At 40.0% G+C, this 25,432-nt stretch overlaps 1 protein-coding gene across 7 annotated transcripts in view; it reads left to right on the top strand.

The window, feature by feature from the left end:
- Positions 1-25,432, top strand: part of gtdc1 (glycosyltransferase-like domain containing 1) — a 354,569-nt gene that overhangs the window by 120,315 nt on the left and 208,822 nt on the right. For all 7 annotated transcript variants that reach the window (XM_055638677.1, XM_055638672.1, XM_055638676.1 and 4 more), the window contains exons 3-4: positions 4,272-4,439; positions 15,931-16,104. In XM_055638677.1, coding sequence (XP_055494652.1) covers positions 4,272-4,439; positions 15,931-16,104 — 342 coding nt within the window. The remainder of the gene's footprint in view (positions 1-4,271; positions 4,440-15,930; positions 16,105-25,432) is intronic.

The following is a 25,432-nucleotide window of genomic DNA, read 5'->3' as shown; positions in this document are numbered from 1 at the left end:
GAAAGTGGTCAGAATGTGGAACTAGAAACCACAGGTGGTGTTTGAGGTGAATGGTGTGGATGCATTTAGCGAGAAGTTGCATATTTCTGAGGGGAAAAGGGAGTGGAGGTTGAGCTGCCAAAGGAAATGGTTGAGACGGGTGCAATAACCACATTTAAAATACATTTGGACAGGCACATGGATAGGAAGCATTCAGAGAGGTATCCATGTAAATCCATGTAAATGGGACGAGCTTAAATGGGCATCTTGATCTGTGTGGACAAAGATAGTTCTTTGATCAACATTCAAGCAACTTCTGAAACCTAAAAGTAACGTATTTAATTTGTACTGTACGTACTAGTAAATGAATTTGTACAAATCTTTAATGTTTTTTGATATCACTTTGCTCCTGATTTTAATTTGAACTGGCAGTTTTGTGGCCAGTTGTTTAAAAGCATCTTAGAAGAGCTTGGGTTAATTTAGCCTCAATTCTCCTACTCTCTTTCTTACTGTGGGATATATGTTATTGTCAGCCTGTGTTTAATCTTATTGTCTCGACAAAGCTTTGGATTGCAGGAGGAATCTGGAACCCATCCTTCTGTTACAAGTTGTTAGTGCTTTAATGTGGCACGGACTGGACCAGCGACTTCATTAATTGTCTTTGAAGAAGAATGAAGGAGTGAACAAAACGAATGGGGACTCTGATTACTAATCAGCAGTTACACGTCAAAAATTTATATTAAATCTTTGGCATGTCAGAAAGATCCTAAGATATAAAGAAAAATTGAATGCGCAATCAAAGTGGGAAATATCAGGATGGAAACCGTGCTTGCTTGGTTAAAACAGATAAACAGGGTGACATGGTGGCACAGCGGTAGAGTTGCTGCCTTACAGCGCGAGAGACCCGTGTTCAATCCTGACTACGGGTGCTGAATATATGGATTTGTATGTTCTCCCCTTGACCAGGGTGGTTTTTTTTCTGGGGCTCTGGCTTCATAGAAATTTTTTTTTAGAAATTAGGTGCAGGAGTAGGCCATTCGGCTCTTCGAGCCTGCACCGCCATTCAATATGATCATGGCTGATCATCCAACTCAGTATCCCGTACCTGCCTTTTCTCCATACCCCCTGATCCCCTTAGCCACAAGGGCCACATCTAACTCCCTCTTAAATATAGCAATGAAGTGGCCTCAACTACCCTCTGTGGCAGAGAGTTCCAGAGATTCACCACTCTCTGCGTGAAAAAAGTTCTTCTCATCTCGGTTTTAAAGGATTTCCCCTTTATCCTCAAGCTGTGACCCCTGGTCCTGGACTTCCCTAACATCGGGAACAATCTTCCTGCATCTAGCCTGTCCAACCCCTTAAGAATTTTGTAAGTAATTTTTTAAGCTTCCTCCCACACTCCAAAGGCGTACAGGTTTGTAGGCATATTGGCTTGGTATAATGTTACATTGTACCTAGTGTGTGAAGGATAGTGTAATTGTTAGCGGCGAAGGGCCTGTTTCTGTGCTGTATCTCTAAACTAAACTAAAGTAAAGATAATGGTTTGGAAAATACAGTAGTGGATGGATTAGGGTTGGGAATTCCAAAGGTTGAGGTGGGTAGATGTGCACATGTAGGAGGTAGTCACTAATATATTGGGAGTTCAGACTTCCATCTTTCAGTCAGAAGCTTCACTATTAGCAGGGGGGAGGCAAGTCTCCAGCGATCCTTCCACCAACAGCTAGATAACAATGCAGCTTGAGCGTGTGTCAATGGCTCTATGGCATTCCAAACTGCTGCCCCCTGTAGGATGAAAGCAGTAATCTGTTCATCCTTCCTGCTATATGGCACCTCGCAAATCCTCATCATCCTACTAGTTCAGACAGCTGGAAGAATGGCACAGCCCAGGCTCAGAGCTGCTTGAAGAAATCCAACAAACTTTTGCATGGGTCTTTGACCTCCCACCCACTTGACTGAAGATTGAGTGGTGTGAAAAGGAGACAGCTTTGAGTTGCTGCCACCATTCAGTTGAACACATTGGAACGTGCACATTGATTGTGAGATTGCAGTGAAATGCTACGGTGGTTCATGAAGGTGGTATTGTATCCAAGCTGCTTCATGCTGAACAAGAAAAATCACCATTCATTGTCTTAGAGCTTCACTCATAGAAGGCAATAGAGAGACTTTTATTGCAAACTTACTTAGAAAACCTTAGCCTTTGAATCCACAGCTACTTCAGAGTTCGAGGCAGGAGTTTGCGGACAGGGGATGGACCAACTTGGTTATTATCTCCCCCCCTCATCTCTGAGGAAAGCTTTGCCTTTAATCCTTCTTCTGCTTCTGGTTATGCTGGAGACTAAGCAGGCTGCCTTTTCCAAAACGTTCCTATTCCGTTCTGTTCAATGGAATAAGCTTGGCTCCAATTGACTTCTCATTTGATGATTAGAGAGGTTTCCAAAGGAATTAGGTGTGTTTTCTACATACGGTGCTTGCTCTATTCAGGGAGTGGTCTAAACAGAGGCTTGTACAATCATAGCACATTTTCGGCCCTTTTCCAAAACAGGGTACAAGCATTTTAAGGTTATATATCCAGCAGCTATGAGCATGATATCATTTTATTATTCATCTGGTGTTCCATTGATAAAACAATCAGTGATTTTAGCTTTAAAAATGTTTGAATGAAAATGTGTTGTAATGAGAAAGCTAACTTTTATATTCATGCATGACATCATGGACCTGATTTTGTGTTCGTAGGTGAATGATGTACTCTATAATTTTCTCAGTTTTATGATAAAATGTAGGAGTTTTGACTGTCACTTTTTAAAGGGTGGTATCTATACATTTTATGAACACATTATGAATTTAAAACAAAATATTTTGTTGGTAAAGAGTTATGGCAGTGACTATATTAAAAATCTTGAAGATATTGAAATCAAGAGTGATGAGAATGTGGGGTTCCTACATTGTGGTCAAAGTCATAGCCAATGTGTGACATTTGTTTTTAGCACCCCTATTTCTTTGTAGTCAATTTAATATTTGATAATATTTTGAGTATAGGAGCAGGGAGGTTCTACTGCAGTTGTACAGGGTCTTGGTGAGACCACACCTGGAGTGTTGCGTACAGTTTTGGTCTCCTAATCTGAGGAAAGACATTCTTGCCATAAAGGGAGTACAGAGAAGGTTCACCAGACTGATTCCTGGGATGTCAGGACTTTCATATGAAGAAAGACTGGATAGACTCGGTTTGTACTCGCTAGAAATTAGAAGATTGAGGGGGGATCTTATAGAAACTTACAAAATTCTTAAGGGATTGGACAGGCTAGATGCAGGAAGATTGTTCCCGATGTTGGGGAAGTCCTGAACAAGGGGTCACAGTTTAAGGATAAGCGGGAAATCTTTTAGGACCGAGATGAGGAAAACCTTTTTCACACAGAGAGTGGTGAATCTCTGGAATTCTCTGCCGCAGAAGGTAGTTGAGGCCAGTTCATTGGCTATGTTTAAGAGGGAGTTAGATGTGGCCCTTGTGGCTAAAGGGATCAGGGGGTATGGAGAGAAGGCAGGAACAGGATACTGAGTTGGATGATCAGCCATGATCATATTGAATGGCGGTGCAGGCTCGAAGGGCCGAATGGCCTACTCGTGCACCTATTTTCTATGTTTCTAATATAACTTTTTTTTAAATCTTAACAATTAGTTTGTCGAAAGAAGATGCTTGTATTTTGTTATGAATTGATGATGTTTCCAAGGTTTGAAGATTAATTGATTGCAGTTAACTTTCAAAATTAATGTGGCCAAATAAATGTATCTATTGTTTTGGATGGGGGCACTGGGGTAATTTGTCAACAGTTTGTCATACAGTTTGCCTAAAGCAACACTATTTTGGATATCTGTTTCAGTTGTATACAATATTGTCGTCATTCAACAGAAAAATCCTACACGAAATAGGAAATTTTAATGAGTTCAGCAATCCTAAGTATTCCCCATTCAGTCTTATCTTTGTTCCACTTGTCCTTCAGACACTGCTATTTTTTGCCTCTTTCAGTAAAATCTATCATCTCCTTTTTTTATGCTGTGGCTTACAGTAACAGAACTCAAAAGACCAATCCGACGCCAACTCTTTCTAGTTGGAGTTCACAGCAGTTGCCTTAAAAGATCAAAACTTCCAGTGCAGCTACATGGTATTAATGTTCAGCTTCTGATGTGTCCCTGCAGGGGGTTTTTCTCTCTCTCTGCTTTGGTATGGGGGAAGGGAGTGATGGATATCCTACGGAACATGCTCAATATTTGCAAACACTGCTGTCCTTGTTTTATAGGGTCCTGTTCACAAGCTCAGTCCTTAACCTGGCTGAACTGGTTGCTCTCCGACCTGACCTTGCCAAATTGAAAAAGGTCCTGTACTTTCATGAGAACCAGTTGGTATATCCTGTCCGGAAAAGCCAGGAAAGAGACTTCCAGTATGGATACAACCAAGTGATTTCATGGTAGGTGAATTTGTATGTTATTATTTTTTGTTGACATTGTGCAAATTATTTTTTTCATTTCTCAACAAACTCACAACAATATGATATACCACACTCATTGTATTATCAGGCATGTCAGCTGCTCATTATTCCAAAACAATAATTTATTCCAAACAATTCAAATATCAGCTCTTTAAATATCTGAATCTTTATGAAGAACAGTGTGATTCGTGGCCTCAGTGTTATAAAGTGATTCATAACAGGGTGAGTGGGTGCATAAAATTATGCAAATAACCCACTATACAATTCTTGGGTAAGCTAAAATATGTCTGTCCAAAATCTAAACTAGGTAAAAAAGCCTTCATATTTCAGATATATCATTGACCTAAGACAATGAAGAGATTAACTGCTATATTTCCTTTGATTCGTAACAAATTCCCCTGGTCGTGTGAGATTATTATTGGTTAAAACTGTGAGATCAGTACAGCAAGTGAATAAATCAGTGTTTGAAATTAAACTGTGGTATTTTGTACATTAACATCTGCAATGCAGCAAACATATATCCAAAGGTATTTAATCTATTGCAAATGTGTGTTCTAAATCTTGTGTATAATTTGGGTATGGCAAAATTTTATGGTGGATTAATTCTCCATCTATTTTTGTGGGAGATTGTGAAGATTTCAAGACCATACTGGAAACACTCACCAAGTGTTTGGATTGCATTATACTGGTACTTTCAGTGCTGTGCTATTAAAAGTCAACTTAACTTGGTTAATTGTATTTGTGACCCATTCTGGGTCAAATCATGCCATTCAGAAATTAGAGCATTGTAGATGAATGGACCATGCTGTCCTGGGGGCATCATTCATTTGGAACAAAGTCTAACTTCCACAGTATTGATTTAGGACAACTGCAATATCCATGTCATGCTGATCTCTATCCTTTCCCAAAAACTCTCCAATTTAGACCACACAACTCCTCCCTTTGCAGTTTCTCCCATCAGTGCCCCACATCCATGTGCCTATTTCTGTTCCTGAACATTTCAAAACACCACTCGCATCATATGTCTAATCCCAAACCCACCACATCAACACAGGTGTCACGCTGTTCCCCATCCTCCTTCCCCACCCACCACACATAACTGAAGACTGCCTGCTGGACTGATACAAATGCCAACATGTTCTACCTCCACCCACTGCTGGCACATCCTGGCTGCAGGCTCATTCTGGCTTGTGGCCAACCTTCGAAGACCAGGCTTGAGGAAATAAATTGTCGGCCACATATTACAAGAAAATTGAATTTTGCTGTGGTGGACAAGAATTTCTGAGTAACTCGCTCCAGATGAAAAATGATTAGCTAGTGTTATTGTCAATTGTTCTCGTATCTCACCACACAGTCTCCACCTTACTGAGAAGAGCAAACCTTAGGTGCGTTAGTATCAAGAAAAGGTCATTAGGTGCATTAGAATCAAGAAATGGTCATTACTGTTTTTCAATCCAGCAAAAAAAAAATTGCAATTGCACCACTGAAAACAACAGTGTTATTCATTTTAATTCTTAAGCATACGTCTCTTAATTCACTTGGCAAGCAAGAAATTAATTAATCTTGGATTTAAATTGCTCATTTTTGTGGGAGAGAGTTTAACCCTTCCTAACTAACATCAAATAGGTTTGCTCTGATTTTAATGTATTGTCCCCTTATTTAAGACTCCTTGAATCATGGAATTTTAAAAAAAATGCAATCCGTCCTTTAAATTCCTTTAAAAATCCTGAAAATGTAATTATAAATACTTTTATATTGCTATGAATGGCGTTATAATGTTCAGTAAATGTTAAGTTCATGTCAGAGGAGCAGAATTAGGCCATTCGACCTATTGAGTCTACTCCGCTATTCAATCATGGCTGATCTATCTTTCCCGCTCAACCCCATTCTCTTGCCTTCTCCCCATTTTTGACCCCATAAACTTTGGATATCAATGTAAAGGGTGAGGCAAGTTGGAATGTTTAGAAGATATTATTCAAAAATGTTGAGCAGTAATTTATAGGCAAAGGGAATGGTGTTTAGAGAAAAAGTCAACCATTAACAAGGCGATTCCTGGTTAGTTTAATTTGTAGAGGTGTGAAATAAGGTTGGATCAAGTTGCAATGGAAGATGAGGAATCTGGGTCCAGAAGAGTGTATAGACAAAGGTTATAGACATGGTAGAGTGAGAGAAGAGGGGCCAAGGTAAGAAAGTATAGAAGCAAGGAAATGCAGATACTGGAATCCTGAGCAAAACACAAAGTAGCGTAATTCAATGGGTAATGCAGCATCTGAGGAGGGAATGGATAGGTGACGTTTTGGGGTGTGACCCTTCTATAGATTGATTGTAGTAGGGAGGAGAAAGGTGAAGAGGTGGGGGCGGGACCGACTGGCAAGTATAAATGATATGAAACATTAGAAATAGTAGGAGTAGGCCATTCGGGAGCCTGCAATTCAATATGATCATGGCTGATCATCCAACTCAGGTACCTGCCTTCTCTCCATACCCCCTGATCCCCTTAGCCACAAGGGCCACATCTACAAAGCCAATGAACTGGCAAGTAGAGAGTTCCAGAGATTCACCACTCTCTGTGTGAAAAACGTTCTTCTCATCTCGGTTTTAAAGGATTTCCCCCTTATCCTTAAGTAGGTGAGGGGGGTTTGTTTAGGAGTAAGTGACAAATGGTAGAGATGAAAAGGAGGAATAGGATGTTGGATAAAGAGAGAAGTGAAAAGTAATGGTGGAGAAGAGAAGCGGGATAGTGTGAGAAATGGGTGTACTGCGCTGCACTGTACGACTTAGTAAAGAGAAAGATGGGGGTATTACTTAAATTGGAGAATTCAACATTCATATTGGAGACACAAGGAAATGCTGGAAACTTGAGTAAAAACATTAGGAATAATGCTGGAAATAACTCAGCGGGTCAGACAGCATTTCTCCAGAACATGGATCGGCAACATTTTGGTTGGACTGATTCAGTCTGAAGAAGGATGACAACCTAAAATGGTGCCCATTCAGACTGAGACCTACTGAGTTACTCCAGCACTTTGTGTTTTACCCAATGTTCATACCGTTGGTGCATGTTAAGATAAATGCCACAAATAAAGCAAAATAATGCAAATGCTGGAGAAAAAATTGAAAATTCTGGAAATACTCAACAGGTCAGGCAGCATCTGCAGAGAAGTGCATTTAATGTTCAAGATTGATAACCCTGCATCAGAATGGATGCAGGCTGTTGTACTTTGGAAAAAAAAAAAATAGTTGTGGAAAGGAAAATCAGGCCTCTCCGATCAAATGTTATTTTTGAAATTTCCACAAGAATGCTAAAGTGAGAACAAATTACTTCTTATTACTTTTGGGTTCGAGAAGGAATGCAACGGAAGTCTGAAGAAGGTTCTAGACCCGAAATGTTGCCTATTCCTGTTCTCCAGAGTTGCTGCCTGACCCGATAAACTTCTCCAGCTTTTTGTGTCTGTCTTCGGTTTAAACCAGTATCTGCAGTTCCTTCCTGCACGGAAGGTTGGGAATGACAGATGGTGGTGAAAATCTCATTTGCCGCACATGCGACTTGACTGTGAAATTGTTTCTGCATCGGTTCCCCTGAATTGGGTGGTTTGTCACTTCAGGCTGGTCAGCAAGTGAATCCCTTCAACTTGGTCATCTTGTAATTCCAACTTGTGGAAGGCAAGGTGAAGAGTAGGAATTGGTTCAAAAAATCAAAACATATAGAGGAAGGATCAAAAAGAAATAACCAATTAAATAACTTGCTGAGGAAGCTGGATATCAGAAATAACGCAGAGTGCAGGAAACAGACAGCAGTTGTGGAAATTAAGAACCAGTTATTCTTACTTTGTATTAGGAGATTTTTTTTCTTGCAACTCACTGCACATCAATTTTCATAGATAGTTTTCTGGGGTCACACTGTGTTCCTGTGCATGATTATATGAGCTTTCAGTTTTGCACCCTGCAAAACTGATAACATTGTAACGGCACTTCTATATGGGCCCTGCTTCCCCGCTACATGGATTAAGTCAGAACACTGAATGCTTTCATTGTTTTGCATCATGTCTCTGCTACTTTGGAGTTCGTTTGTGGAGGGATTATGGGTGCAGCTGCCACTTTCAGTTAAGTTTCCTCAGCAGAGCAGTGGCACAGTGTGATAATTGCTGGCTCATCTCTGTATTTTCTCAGGTTCGGCACAGCAAAAATATTTCCGATTGAGCCTTGGATTTTGCAAACCTCTGTGATAGTTGTAATTCACCTGCTCCACTCTGAATGAATTGTTTATCATTGGGTTTGGTCTTTTCAGTTTCTATTTTTAATATGGATTATTCATTTTTAACAAAACATTTTTTTACTTCAACCACTGGTCCCAGAAATGGATCTGCAATCATTCATTGCAATCACTCCACTCTTTTAAATCTCTACTCCAGCAACAGATTTCCCTTATAATGGATCAGTACACTGTGGATGGCTCACTGACTGGTTAGCAGTAACTAAGCTAACTAACTAACTAACCAACCGTAATCAGCCCATTTTAAAACGGAGTGTTTGAAATAGTTTTCACCATTTCTCACCACTGGTTTCCTCTAAAACCTTTGAATCATTTCTCTTTGAACCCATTTGTTTAGATGTATTATAGTTCAGTTTAGAGGGTGGCACAGGGGCGGTAGAGCTGCTGCCTTACAGCGCCAGAGACCCGGGTTCGATCCTGACTAGGAAATTTGTACGTTCTCTCTGTGCCCGCTTGGGTTTTCTCCGGGTGCTCCAGTTTCCTTCCATATTCCTAAAACGTACGGTTTGAAGGTTAATTGGCCAATAAAAATTGTAAATTATCCCTCGTGTGTAGGATAGTGTTAGTGTATGGGGTGAATATTGGTCGGTAGGCTGAAGGACCTGTTTCCGCTCTATCTCGGTCTAAAGATACAGGATAGAAGCATGCCCTTAGCCCCACCGTGTCCATGCCGACTACTGATCACCCGTTCACACTGGTTCTATATTATCAGTTTTGCATCCACTCGACACACTAGGGGTAATTTCAGAGGCCAATTAATGTACAAACCTGCACATCTATGGGATGTGAGAGCAAAAACCCTTAACAACATTGATGTGCAGAGGGATCTTCAAGTCCAAGTTCATAGCTCACAGAAAACACTGGTTGATCGGGTGTTTAAGAAGGCATTTGGTATACTTGACCATTGCAAGGGGCATCAGGAAGTCATGATGTAGCTCTATTGGACTTTCATTAGGATGCATTTGGAGTATTGCGAGTAATTTCGCCCCCATTATAAGAACGATGTGTAGGCTTTGGAGATGGTGCAGCGGTTTACCAGAACGCTGTCTGGATTATAGCGTTTCAGCAACAAGCTGAGTTTGAATTGACTTGGATTGTTTTCTCTGGAATGTTGAAGGTTGAGAGAAGATTTGATAGGAGTAAATTATGAGCGGCATAGATAGGGTAGACAGTCAAAACTTTTTCCCCAAGATAGAAATGTCCAGAGGGTTTAGCTAAATGATAAGAAGGAGAACGTTTAATGCGTGGGTCATTTTTTTTTTAACACAGAGTGATACTGAAGACAGATACAACAGTGGCGTTTAAAATACTTTCGGATAGGTACATGGAAGGGCAGGGAACAGTGAGATGTGGATTATGTACAGGCAGGTGATATCAGTTTAACTTGACATCAAGTTTGGCACAAACAATGTGGGCCGAAGGACCTGTCCCTGTGCTGTACTGTTCTATGAAACCCGAGAATCCGGAAGGAACCTACACGGACTTGCAAACTCCACACAGATAGCCCCCAAGGTCAGGATTGAACCCGGGTCTCTGGTGCTGAGAGGCGGCAGTTCTACCAGCTGCTCCACTATGTTGCCCAATTATGCTTTTTGTGTTTTTTCTTTCAATTATTTTACCTCTTAGCAGAAACTGCACTAATGGATTTTATTTTTCAAAATAAAACCATTTGAAATATTATTCACTGGGTTTAAATAATTTACTTTACCAGTTTTGTGCATTAAATGGACATCTTTAGTATCCTTTGCTTGTTGAATATGTTTTATTTCTATTTTCCAGTCCTGAAGGTCTAGAATCATGTAAAACCCACTATGTTGGTGGTAACTTCCCTGTAATTCACTAACTGGTAATCTTTTGTGTGCAAAAGATTAGGCTGTCATTGTCCACGGGTTACTTGGTGATAATGGCATCATTGCCCACACTGATCTTTTTGTAGAGAAATCATTGACCTGAAACGTCACATTGTCTTTCTCTCACTCTCTCTCTCTCACTCTCTCTCTCTCTCCATAAATGCTGCCTTACTTAAAGTGTACATGCAGCATTTTCGGATTTTTTTTCAGATTTCCAGCATCTGTTGTTGACCCTTTCAAATATTAACAAATTGTAATCTTACCTCTTCTTTACCCAGTCACATGGATGTTGATGGTATCCCGTTGCCAGACACTTTAAATCTCCTTCCCACTCCTACACAGACCTTTCTGTCCTAGGTCACCTCCATTGTCAGAGTGAGGCTAAACGCAAGTTGAAGGACCAGCATCTCATATTTTGTTTGGGTTGTATAAATATTGATTTCTCTCACTCCCCCACCCAAGTCGCACTAGCTTCTTGTTTTCACCCTCCAAACAGCTAACAATGGCCCGATTCCTTTATCATCATTACTTTTTTGCATATATTTTATTCATTGTTCTTTATCTCTCCACATCATTGTCTACAATATATCTCTCGTTTCGCTTATCCCTAACCAGTCCGAAGAAGGGTCTCGACCTGATAAATCACCCATTCCTTCCCTCCAGAGATGCTGCCTGTCCTGTTGTGTTACTCCAGCTTTTTGTGTCTTTCTTCAGTATTGAAATATAAACTCAGTTTACGTTTAATTTGTCCTGGTCCCACTACATTAACACTCTGATCAAGAACATGGTGCATAGAAACATAGAAAATAGGTGCAGGAGGAGGCCATTCGGCACTTCGAGCCAGCATCGCCATTCATTGTGATCATGGCTGATCGTCCCAAATCAATAACCCGTGCCTGCCTTCTCCCCATATCCCTTGATACCACTAGCCCCTAGAGCTCTATCTAACTCATAGGTGCGGTTAAACTAATCTCCACTGCCTGCACATGATCCATATCCCAACATTCACTACATATCTATGTACCTATCTAACAGACACTTATTGCCCTATCATATCTACCTCCATGCCAGGTAAGGGAAACTGGGACAAGGGAGATAAATGCAGTTGAGATGAGTGAGCTATAACCTTGTTGAATATCAGAATAGTCTTAAGGCAACAAAAGGTTACAATACCTACTCCTGCTATTGCTTTCTTGTATTAGATTAGGTGTAAACATATCACCAACAATTTCTCCATGTCCCATCTCATTGATGCTCTGACTAAGAAATCACAGCAGTGCCTCTTCTTCCTCAGAGGACTAGTTGGAGTCATGTTTCCAACAACTTTTACTGATTTCTGTAGATACACTACAGACATTGTCCTATCTGGATACATCATAGCTTGGTATGGCAACTGCTATGCCCAAGACCAAAATAAACAGCAGAGAGTTGTGAACACAGCCCGATCCATCAGACAAAGTTGCTTCTGGTGAGAAATTGGAAATGAACTAATTCTCTGGTTAATATCACCTTGGGATCATCAACATTTATAGCAAGGAAGGAAGCCTCTTTGCCCATCGCATCAATTTAGATTTTTGTTACCATAGCACAAATGTTTGTCTTCTGTTTTTGTTAAATGGTTAAACAAGCAATGAAAAACCAAGTGGGATGAGAGTATGAAAATTCATTTGTTTTCGCCTGTTCTTTAGGGAACCACAGGTTCAGATATAAGGCTCCTTGAAAAACTATGACTGCACATTTAATGCTTTGTAACAAATTTCTCAGGTGCCAATCAATGTATTCTGTTGAAGTAATCTTCTGTCAGGCTGGGATTTCCAAAGGAATTACAGGTAAAATGACAGTTCATACAATCTCGATATTTACATCCTTATTCCGCCTTTCTTCTGTTGGTTGTATTTCTTCTTAACACAGACCAGCCTCTCAAGGAATGTACAATGTAGCAGCATGGGATTTGTGAATGGAACCATTCTCTGCTGGAAATGTATGGTGGTAACTAACAATGTTCAAATTACAAAATTTTGAAAGGTCAAGGGGAAAGATGCCAACTAGTGTTACTATTTTAAAACAAAAACATGGCATTCCAAACGTTGTTACATCAGGGTTCCTTGTGTATCTGCATTTTTCCAATCCAATTTACAATCCTTTACAAATTTCTAATATGCTATACAATTTGTGTGATGATTCTGCACTATTTATAATTTGCCTCTATCCTCAGACCTGGCATTTCACACTTCTACACTGCAGTTTCTGAATCTCTACAACTTGATTGCCTCCAGGACTGGTGGGCCTCGAGAATCCTGTTTCTTATTCAATTTTCTTACAGTCTCATGTACTTTCAGCCATGAGCTATTCCCTCCTGCCTTTAACAAACTGAACTCCATCGAAGATTTATGCACTTCTGCACGTGATACTTCCTTCTTTTTCGTTGTCAAAGCTGTCCCCATGATATGTGGTATCATTAATTTTTCAATTAACTAATGTTTTTTAACTTTCTGCAGATCCCCCGTGTTATTTTGTTTTTCTTGTATCTGAGGAGACTCTTCTAGCAACCCTCCTGTTGCAGAAGATGAGAAAATCTGGTAATTTAACATGAGATCACATCCCTAAACTCTGTCACAGTCCTAGTCTAAAATTTAAATTTTCTTCCTCATCTATTAAAGATCTAAGGATTGATTTCCATTTTTAGATATAGTGCACTAAGAAAATTTGTCATTCGTATTTCCCCCACAAAATAGAAACCCAGACTATTTGTTCCTTAAGGATTTCCAGTGTGGGACTGGGAGGATGTGGCTTATACCCTTACTGAGGCTCCATACTACATCATTGAACATTACAGTCTTGACCAAGGGTTCCCAACGGGGTAAATTGAACCTACCCAGAGGGTAAATTGAACCTACCCAGCAGGTAAATGTGTTGATTCTGGATTTGTACATATATTTCTCATTGAATGACTATGTTTGGTTCTGGTATACCAATATCTGTTCATCATTAGTTGTTTATAAATAAGTGAAATAGCATTGTTATGTGCTATTAAAGTTGCCTGGGGTAAATGAGACGAAAAAGGTTGGGAACCTTTCCTGGTCTAGACATAGGCTCAGATGTGCTTCTTGCACAGAAGTGATGGGTTCCTGAAAACTCCACACACATCCTTCCCCATTATCCTCAGTATTAAAATCAATTGACCATATTTTCTTTTATTTTCTTAACATGATGTCTTCCTCATAGATTTTTCATTTTAAAAGCATCTCACATCTTTGCTCTAATTATTTATTTTCTGCAAACATTTTGCTATCCATTTAGATTTTTTTATGATTGCATGGGTATATGTTGCAGTGGTACCTTAATTAGTACAGGTGATTAATACAGGTGTCGGATGTTATGGGGAGGCGGCAGGAGAATGGGGGAAGGAGGAAGAGATAGCTCAGCCATGATTGAATGACGGAGTAGACTTGATGGGCCGAATGGCCTATTTCTGCTCTTTTCACTTATGATCTTCTGAAAAACCCATGTGTAAGTTTGACCGTGATTTGTTTGCAAGACATACATTAAATTTTCGAAAAGAAGAGAAGTGTTTTAACCTGGTTTGAATGGATAGTAAAAGATAATGGGTAGACATTTTTTAGCATGTTTTACGATAGGAAAATATTTGAAAGAGTTTAAATCCTGCTTTGTTGAAATAGAATTGTGTAGGATCTACAACATTAAAAAAGACAATTCAGTCTACTCATGCTTGTCATGTCTGATACAATCGTTTTGATACAATCCTTTTCTCACCCATCTCCATCTAAAGGAATCAAGGGATATGGAGAAAAGGAAGGAACGAGGTACTGATTTTAGATGATCAGCCATGATCATATTCAATGGCGGTGCTGACTCGACGGGCCGAATGGCCTACTCTTGCACCTATTTTTCTACGCTTCTATGTTTCTAATGTATTGTGTAGGGAGGAACTGCAGATGCTGGTTTCAACCAAAGATAGACACAAAAAGCTGTAATAACTCAGTGTGACAGGCAGCATCTCTGGATGGGAGTCAGTGATGTTTTGGGTCAAATCCATTTTGAAGAAGGGTCTTGACCCGAAACGTCACCCATTCCTTCTCTCCAAGATGCTGCCTGACCTACTGAGTTGCTCCAGCTTTTTGTGGCTCTCTTCCATCAGTGTATCTCTCTCTCTCTCTCCTTCTCCTTCTCATGTTTATCTAGCATCTCCTACATGCACCTGTGCTAGACTATACTTTATAGCAAGTTCCACATTCTAAAACGTTTTGGTTAACGGAGTCATTTCTGAATTACTCACATCATTACTCTGTTATGTTTATACTTTGCTCAGTAATAATTATGGTTCATTTCATCAATAAAATCTCATATACTTTGTGAAGAAAAGTTGTCAATTTTCGTTTTTTCTTTGTATCAGGACTTGTTTGAGTGTTTTTCTTTGATTCCATTGGTATAAGGCTATAAACTGGAGGCGAATACAATCACTGAGAGCAGCTTCGAGATTTGTATTTTAAACCACATATGCAATAGAATTTAGACGGTGAACAGTTGCACAGAGTAATGATGATGAAGGTCATTGAGTTTATAACATTACTAACTCAAATTCTGTGATTTATTCTCAACTTTATCAAGTAATTTATCAGTGCCCTCTAAATGATAAATTTTCTTATTTCAATGTGTAATATTGCTATTTGACTCAACCAACAATATCATCTTCCTTGTGAATCACTCTGAGTGGCATTGAATTTATATATTAAACAAAGGTAAATTAAGGTAGAAATAACATTTTAAGTATACTTTGAGCTTTTGGATCAAGAAAAGTAACAGCTGACACGGATGTTTCTGTATCATACTATGCAGATAGAAAATGAATTGGAGGGTGGGGTTGTGATAATATAAAACCGTACTATTGCACATAAACCAAGATATCCATGTATCAGTATGTTCTGAATCTACTGCCCCTGTGAACAAAATCTTCAATAACATAATGGAACTGAGAGCAGAATTTTTTGTTCCAGCTCAGTGTCCATGTGAGCTCTGCCAAAGTGTATTGAAAATACCTTCAAGCCACAACTAGATTGCATATTGCAGAAGGCCTGAACAAAGCATCTGGAAAATGCTTATTACTTCAAAGCGGTTGTGTGTTGTTTAGAGGTTAAAGACCTTTATGTGCAGTTGAAAAAAACCACAAAGTGATTTAAATCAGAGCAACTTGCATGCAAATGAAAAAAAAAGACCTCAAGGTTTGAGTTATGTTCCAAGGTGGTATTTTGTATAACAAATTGGATTCAGGGTCTAACTGTAAAAATATGCTCAAATATATTTCTATATTTCTTTTTTCCATCTTTAGCTTGGTGGCTGATGTGGTGGTGTTCAATTCTGCGTTTAACATGGAATCTTTTCTTACGACCATCGGCTCTTTCATGAAGCTAATTCCAGATCATCGGCCCAAAGAACTTGAGAAGCTCATCAGACCCAAGTGCCAAGTGCTGTATTTTCCCATCAGATTTCCTGATGTTACCAGGTCAGTAACTAGTTGATATTTTAAAGAGTTGACAAGGGTACAGTAATTTTTCTTGACTTTCTAACTTTTCCATGTGAGTGCCAAAACTAAGTTTCAATCTAAGGCCAGTGAGGTACAGGTACAACGAAAATCTTGCTTGCAGCAGAATCACAGGCAGATAGACTCAAATGTTCACAAAAAAAACATAAATTACACAAATGATGGATAAACATTCTGTAAGATGGTCAAAAGAGAAAGACGACAGGGCAAAAAGAAACAAACAAGATATTAGTGCAAAACACAATAGAAAAAATTAAGCCCTTGATGATGTAAGAAGTGGTCCATAGTGTTCCACTGTCGAGGTAGGCTTACGGTTATGCAGGTTGGTTCAAGAACTTGATAGTTGTAGGAAAGTATCAGTTCCTGAACCTGGTGATGTGCGACTTTCAGATTTCTGTACCTCCTGCCTGATAGTGGTGGTGAGAAGAAGGCATGGTGCAGATGGTGGTGGTCCTTAATGATAGTTGCTGACTTCTTGAAACAGCACCTCATGTTAATCCTTTCAATGGTGGGAAGGGCTGTGTTCTTGACAGACTGGGCTGAGGCCACCAGTCTTTACAACCTCCTCCATTCCTGTGCGCTGAAATTGCTACACCAGGCATAATGCAAAATACTTTCCACGGCACATCTGTAGAAGTTTTTTTGTGAACGCTATATCACTTGAAATGTCCAAATAAAGGAAAGGTGCTAATCCACCTTCTTTGTAATTATATTTGTGTTTTTTAAAACCACGGTATTTTTTGAGTTTCATTGCATCATGTGGAATATTTTGCCAAAGTGAAAAAATATATACCTTATGAGGATAAAATTAATTTAATATAGAACCCTGAACATTTACTTGTGTTACAGATTGCTCGATCTTGACACTTTGTTATATGAAACCTAATCTTGCAGATAAGCTTGATGTTGCCATAGGAAGACCATTTCTGGGAGCCAGACAATTAACTTTAGTGTGGTTTAGTTTAGAGATACAGCACGGAAACAGGCCCTTCGGACCACTGAGTCCGTGCTGACCAGCGATCCCCACGAACTAACACTATCCTACACACATTAGTGACAATTTACAATTTTACCAAGCCATTTTTCCTCCAAACCCGTTTCCTCCCAACTTGGAGTGTGGAGTATGGTTATATGGAGTGTGGAAGGAAACCGGGGCACCCGGAGAAAACCCATGCAGATCACGGGGAGAACATACAAACTCCGTACAGCCAGCACCCGCAATCAGGATCGAACCTGGGTCCCTGGCACTGAGAGGCTACTGTGTCAAATTCTTGAAAAAACATAGGCATTTTTGATGATTGTCCACTCTCCAAATATTGGTTATGTTGAGAAACTCCAGTTTAACCACATGGCATGGGTCATCAGTAAAATTATCTTTTTTTCCCAATGGCTTCCACTGTTAGTGCTGAAACCAGGTTGAAGAAAATGCTTGCTTTCTCCATTGTCGTTATTGGACCTATAGTCAGGGAAGCAAGGAGCTGAGTTGCAAAATGAATCGTTTAAAATATATTGCCAAGATTTCTGCTGCCTTTTAGTCTGTTTTGCCTCACTGAAACATTCATTTTTACTTCTGCAATGCATTGCAATGCTGTAATCAAATAAGAACTTTGGATCTGCCACAACCATGACACTGATTGATAGCTGATGCAAGACTGAAGTGAATTGTTGATGCGCTAAAAAAAACTATCCCCCCCCACCCCTGCCACAAAAATATACACCAACTTCACCAAAATGCAAAGTGAGTATATCATGTTTCACAAATGACATTATGATTGACCACATTAATATTCAATTTTTCCTTCATAGGTACAAAAACATTAAATGCTCATTCTGGTGGTCTATCATTTGTCACCATCAATACATTAAAGATTATAATGTAGGCTCACTTTCAGCTTGCTTTCTTATTCCATGCGTGAGCATGGCATGCTATTTAAACTGCATTTGTGATAACGGTATAGAAGAGCTCATTTATCTCACTGTGAACAGTAAAGTATTATTAGCCCAGTTTGTTTTAGTAATTATAAGCTGCTTAAGTCATTACTGTACAGTAATGGAATTCATTTGATTGTACATATCAAAACTGAGATTGTGGCACATTTGCATATTTTCTATTATCTAATGACATTCATCTACACCTGCAGAAACATTCCCTCTGTAAGGTGACATCGGTCAAAATGAGAGTTTTCTTTCCAACATGAGAGCTTTTTTTAATCAGTTCATTTAGCTTCCTTGCTGTTGATATCTGCGTCAAAGATATTTGACATTGAAACAATTGAATTGTAGATGAATATTTGCCTGAAGAATTGCTGGAATTTAAAAAAAAATTATCATGTGAGAAATGTAAGGCACATGTGTTTGAAATGAAAATTAAGTCATCATTTAGATCTGTGAACCTATTGAGTATCTTGACCCAGACAGGATGTGATTTGGTCCATGTTTGCTGATATATCACCAGAGTGTTGGTTCATGTGCAACTACTGTCTTTAGGAAGCAGTACTATTTGACTTAAATCCCTCTGAAGATCCCAGTACGGAGCTTAAAAGACTCTGAGCATCTTATTGGATAATTTAACATTCAACTAACATCGGCTTAAAACCCCACCAGCAATTGCGAATGTTGAATTGAAAGCAAAGTAAAACCGAACTAATGCAGTTAATGTTATAATCTAATTTGTGTATTTTTATTCGGAGATGGCGGCACCTGCTGTTGCCTGTACTCGTTGGGTGGGCTGAGATTCCCATTTTTCACATACATTGCAATGTGTATAATAGTAACAACTCTTGTGTCATGGAATTAATGTAGTTATTGGCAGAGATTCAGTTAGAGGAGTAGAAGATAAAGGCACAGCTTCCTGCAGCATCAAACTATACACACCAGGAAAATTTAAGGTAAATGAGTAATCAAATCTGAGTTTGTATTTCTTGGCATTTGTCATTCCCTCCATTCTTAGACTAGGAGGGGGAAATTGTCTAAAGGTCCCCTGCTTTCCAGTGATGAAACACAAATAGTACACGTAGGGTTCCCGTGAACTCTGCCAACTTTCGTTGTTTTTGGCAAGAAGTATGATGATTTAAGTAAAATAATATTTGAGAAACTACTAGATATGCAAATCTATAACAATCCAGTATCTACAGGAGAGAAAGTCAGCTGGTGGGGGTGGGGGGGAGAGAAGAGAGACACCCCCAGATAGTAATACGCCTTATCTATTAAATTTGACTGGTTAGTGGAAATGCTGGAATTGGCATCATTCATGGACCAAGGGACTAAATTATTAAATTACTTTTCATGCCTTTACTTTTAAATATTTTTATGCTTTGTTTTAGAGTTGGTATCATAATTGTAAACGAATGACACAGGAAAAGTTGACAACTACAATTTTAAAAAACTTTTTATTTACATGTGTTTATATCAAGTGCTGGATTGTCAGCACAACATTAATTGAAGGCCAAGGACACAAGAGACTGCAGATGTGGGAATCTGGAGCAGAGGACAAACTGCTTGTGGAACTCAGCGAATCAAGCGGCATCTGTGGAAGCAAAGGGATGATTAACATTTTGGATTTGGTCCTGCATGAGGACTGAGAATGTAGAGGGAAAATAGTCTGTACAAATGGTGAAAGGAAGATGTGAGATTGGGGCTGACAGATGATAAGTGAAAACATAAGGGAAAATATATCTTTGGCGGATGGAGCCAGACGGGAGCAGTGTGGAAACAGACTAGAAAACGATATGTGGAACCAGATTAGGGAGAGTTTATGGGCAGATGGGACCACGAGGTGGGAAAGGATAGAAAAGGTTGGACAAAGGAGAAGAAACCCAGGATGGGCGAGCGTGTGGATAATGAGCAGATGGGATCAAGTGGGGAAGCGTGACAAATTTGGTTAAACCAAGGTGCGGTGGACTGGAAAAGGTGAACAAAGGGAGAGAGAGCTAAGGTGAACTGCTGGGAATAGGAAAGGAACACAGGGGTTTAGGTTTATTATTGTCTCGTACAAAGATACATTGAAATGCTTTGTTTTGCAAGCTATCCAAACATATACCACACATAGATGCAATTGTTTCAAACTCAAGTAGAATGGACAGACCAAATGAAAAGATATAGAGTGCAGAATATAGTTCTCAGCAATGTAGAACATCAGTTCCTTGGACAAAGTTCAATGTCCCCCAACGGGATAGAGGTGAATTGAACAGTACCCTAGCTTATGGAAGATGCCTGATAACAGAGGGAAAGAAGCTGTTCCTGAGTCTGGTGGTGCATGCATTCGTTTCTATGCCTTCTGCTGGACAGGAGCAGGGAGAAGGAGGAATGACCGGTGTGGGACAAGTCTTTGATTATATTGGTGCTTTCCCAAGGCAGCGTGAGGTGTAGATGGAGTCAATGGTGGGAGTCTTATCTGGATGATGGACTGGGCTACATTTACAACTCTGCAATTTCTTGTGGTCTTGGGCAGAGCTGTTCCCAAACCAAGCCTTGTGGGTTACCTGAAAGTGGAAAATGTAATGTTTGCGCCACTGGGCTGTGGGCTGCCCAAGTGGAATATGAAATATTGTTTATACAAATTTGCCCTTGCAAGGTCAAATGACAACTGGATGAATAATAGGTAGACAAAATTGCTGGAGAAACTCAGCGGGTGAGGCAGCATCTATGGAGCAAAGGAAATAGGCAACGTTTCAGGTCGAGACCCTTCTTCTTAAACTGGATGAATAATGCTCATATTCTACTTGGGGATTTGGCAATCCACTGGTATGAATATGGAATCTTCCAAGCGCAGGTAAACCACATCCACAGCATTCCTTTTCCACTCCTGTCACTCTTCCTAGGTTCGCTCTCTCTCCCACCTGGTTGCATCTGGCCATCAACCATGCGTTCAACCTCCAGGGTTTCTCCTCCCTTGGCCTACCCTCCCTGTTCCCTCCCCTATCCACCCATCATCCCTCCCTTATCTGGTTCTACTTCCAATCTATGTCTCTACCCTCCCTCTCACACCCACTTCCTGGTTGGCTCCATCTGCTCACCTTCCCTAGTTCCACTTATCGTCTCTCAGTTTGTATCTCAACTCTCTATCACCTCTTTACATTGGCTATCTTTTCTCTACATTCTCAGTCCTGATGCAGGGTCCCAACCTGAAAAGTCGACTACCTCCACGGATACTGCTTCAACTGCTGTTCCTCCAGCATTTTTTTTTTTTTTTGCCTAAAATGAAGGTTTTAGAAACATTAAGACAGGCACACGAAAAGGACGGGTTAAGAAGGATATGGGGCCCAATGCAGGACGGTGGGACTAGTGCAGATGGGACCAATTGGCCGGTGTGGGCAAGTTGGGCCGAAGAGCCTGTTTCCTTGCTGTGATTCCACGAAAGCTTAATTACCACAACTCAACCAGTTTGCATTCATCATAATGCCAGTACTATTACTATCAATTGAGGAAGGGAGGTGGGGAATTAGGAGAGAAGGTTTTCTGCATTTTATTTCTTGAATGCAGTGCAATTCTACACCATTAATTTTTTGAGTTTGCTTCCTGAAGAGTCCATTTGTCATCTGGTATTTTATGTTAATTACCAAAGCTGAGAACTTTGATTTACACTAAGAATATCTTTACATTCTTTGCCTACCTCAATGAAGAATATTACTTCTTTTATTATGTTGTGAAATATACACATCGCTGGCAAGTCCAGATTTATTCCCCATTATTTATTGTCCTTGACATAGTAAGCTATTTCCTTAAGCTGCTGCTCTTCATATGATGAAGTGACTCTTATGATGTTGTTAGTGAGGGAGTTCTAATATTTTGACCTAACCACAAGGTGCAAACAGTAATATGGGGACACAATAAACTGCAGATGCTGGAGTCTTGAGCAAAATAAAAAGTGTTGGAGGAACTCAGCGGGTCAGGCAGCGTTGGTGGAGGGAATGTGTAGGTGATGTTTCAGCTCAGGACCCTTTAGTAATATGTAAGTTGTCATTAAGTGTGAGTTTAAAGGTTACTTGCAGGTGTTACCAGGATGATTTTGCTTTACGAAAAGCTGCCAGAGGAGGTAGTTGCGGCTTGGACTATCCCAATGTTTAAGAACCAGTTAGACAGGTACATGGCTAGGACAAGTTTGGAGGGATATGGACCAATCGTCAGCTGGTGGGACTAGTGTAGCTGGGACATGAAGGCCGGCGTGGGCAAGTTGGGCCGAAGGGCCAGTTTCCACACTGTATCACTCTATGACTGTATGACTATACAATAGACGTTCAAAGTGTTTTTGCTATTATCCTTGTGATAAAGATAGCAGGCCACTGTTCCACTCACTAATGCTTAGACTTTCACAGGTCAGTGGCAACTGTTACCCCTGTGGGTCAGCAAGAACTTAAGTGGGCTTCCCAGCCACCTGAAACCCAACCCAAAACATCACTTATCCATTTTCTCCAGAGATGCTGCCTGACCTGCTGTGTTATTCCAGCATTTTGTGTCTATCGTTGCTGTAAGCCAGCATCTGCAGTTCCATGTTAAATTCCCAACCACCTAATGAGTTCATAACAGATTAAGGTCATAAGGTCATGTGATAGGAGCAGAATTAGGCCCATCTACTCCGCCATCCAATCATGGCTAATCTAAACTCTCCCTCCTAACCTCTATCTCCTGCCTTCTCCCCATAACCCCTAATACCCGTACTAATCAAGAATCTATCTATCTCTGCTTTAAAAATATCCATTGATTTGGCCAGCACAGCCTTCGGTGGCGAAGTAGCACAGTACTCCGTTCAAATGAATGTGAAACATAATTTCTCAGGAAAATAAAAGGTAGTTTTATAATTATTTATTTAAATTTGTTTCAACATCGGAAAAATTGATATATTTGTTAGACTTCTAATAACAATACTTTAACAGATTCTAATCTTTGTTTGTGAATGGCGAAAGACCGGAGCAGTATCACCAATGATAGATGATGAGCCAGCTATGTCAAAGGGGCTCTGACCCCTTGAGAAACTAAGATGGACCTGAAGTAGTAAATAGTACAACAAATTTTCCAAACGTAGAATTTGATTTAAAATGGCGAATCGAGTGACATGTTATGGAGCCTGAGGTAAAAACTGAATAGAAAGACCTTCAGAGTTTCACATGTTTACCCCACAGGAAACTGATGTTCCTGCAGCTCGAGATAGCTGATAATTAGTCTGACAGCCGTGAGGCAGTCGAGGGGTAAAGAGACATCAAAGCAGATTGAATGTATAGGAAGGAACTGCAAATGCTTGTTTTAACGGAGGACAGACACAAAATGCTGGAGTAACTCAGCGGGACAGGCAGCATCTCTCAAGAGAAGGAATGGGCGATGTTTCGGGTCGAGACCCTGCATGTTCACAAGTTATAGTAGTAGAATGAAGCCATTCGGCCCATCAAGTCCACTCCGCCATTCAATCATGTCTGATCTCTGCCATCTAATCCCTTTTTCTTGCCTTCTCCCCATCCCTTGACATCCCTTGACATCCCTTGACATCCATTCCAATGTCTACCTCTGCCTTAAAAATATCCACTGAAAAGGACCCTTCTTCAGATCCTTGCTCACAGACTATGTAACCAAGGAGCCATAAGTGGATGAGGAAGAGGCAAAGAGTGTACTGGGAAGTCTACAAACCCCCTGAGGCTACCAAGCTTGATTGGGAAGGGAAGTCATGGCTGCAACTACTTTAGCAATGGTGAATAGTTAAGAAACAAAATAAAACCCAGGGAAGTTGTGTAGAGCATGGTGTGATTGATTGTTAAATTGCAGTGAGGACAAAGAAGGTAAAATACAACATGATGACTATGGTAAAGACTAGAATATTATTTTGCCAAGTTTCTGGGGGAGATGGGCAGGGAATTTATGTTACACAGTTAAGAGTTTTGGACAGGAGAAGGAAGTTGGAGATGACAATACTTTTCAAGGTCATTTATTTTTTCTCTGTATCTTGAGAATACTAATAGCTGTTTTGAAATGAAAGGGATAAGTGCATAAGGGGTGAGATACAATTGCAATGTATTCCCACAACACAGTTGGGCTGGAAATGAGTATAGTTCTCATTTTAGCAGGAAGTTGGTGGAATCAGTATTGGATATTGTTCTACTTCATCTTGCACAAGCGAGCGGTAACAGTCCATAAAGTCTAATGTAAACCAGTTTAATCAAATTGCTTCCTATCTTGTACTCCATTTGATTTCCTAGTCCAGTCTGATCAGGCAGGAGCTTCAGTAAGTTAGTAACTCAATTTCAAACTACTTTAAATTTTGGCCTTGAGTTTTTTTGCAAAGCTGGAATCCGGTACACATTTGTGACCAGCATTTAACACTCAGTCATTAACGAGAATCAGAATGAAAATAAAAAAACTAAATACAGTATTTTAAATTCTCCAGACCTCCTAGCAGCTTAAAGGTTAAATGTTTAAAATAAATCTACCTAACCTCAACGTTTGTTCATCGGTTAAGTGGTCAAGTTTTTTTCTTATGCTTTTTCACTATTTAGTGAGCCCTTAAAGAGGTTGATGGCTTCCTCTTTGAACATGTGCAAGATGATAATGAAAAGCTTAATTTGGATCTAGAAACAGGTTATTAAAGGGCCTTACAATTCAAATTCATCTCCTTTGCTGCATGAATTCCCCTGTAGGGATAGCTTGCAAATTATCTTTTGAAAGTTACCATATTTGTATCTGGAGCACAAACACTTATAAATGTAATTGTTGCTTTATAAGAACCCCAGCTTCAATAAATATAAAAATACTCGTCTACTAAATGCAAACAATCTATTATTTTATAAAACTCTGATCTTGGATGTTTACTTGCAGGTTTGCTTGCTAGAACGTTTTCTTTGATTCACATCTCCTCGTAAACCCGATGCGGTAACGGTGAATTTTTTACATATTCCGGTAGAGATTTACCTCATGATGCAAAAATCCCCTCATCTGAAAATTTTATTCATTATTTCCCGAGTTTTTTACTAAAATTGTTCACAAATTTGACACATTTTTTGAAGTTAGCAACCTGGATGACGTCACATTGCCTCTGCTCGTCACGGCCAGCTGTGCAGAGATTTCAATGCACAGCTGCGAGCTGCAAGTTACGTGGCCCAGCCGCCCTCCCCACCCCCTCCAGGGCTCTGGATTGAAGTCGTTGAACATATGCACAAGTCGTGTTGCGCTCTCCGCTGGGCTCTTTGAAGTTCTACAGCATGGCGGCGGTGGCCGTTATCGCAGCGCGGGCGCGGACAAGCGTGGTGGAAATGTGGCCGTGGCGGCCATCACAGGGGATGACCTTCTCTCCGTCTTCCCTGCCCGA

The sequence above is a fragment of the Leucoraja erinacea genome, chromosome 7 (genome assembly GCF_028641065.1).
Source record: "Leucoraja erinacea ecotype New England chromosome 7, Leri_hhj_1, whole genome shotgun sequence".
NCBI classification, from domain to species: domain Eukaryota; kingdom Metazoa; phylum Chordata; class Chondrichthyes; order Rajiformes; family Rajidae; genus Leucoraja; species Leucoraja erinaceus.
This window is presented reverse-complemented; position numbering and strand designations above follow the sequence as displayed.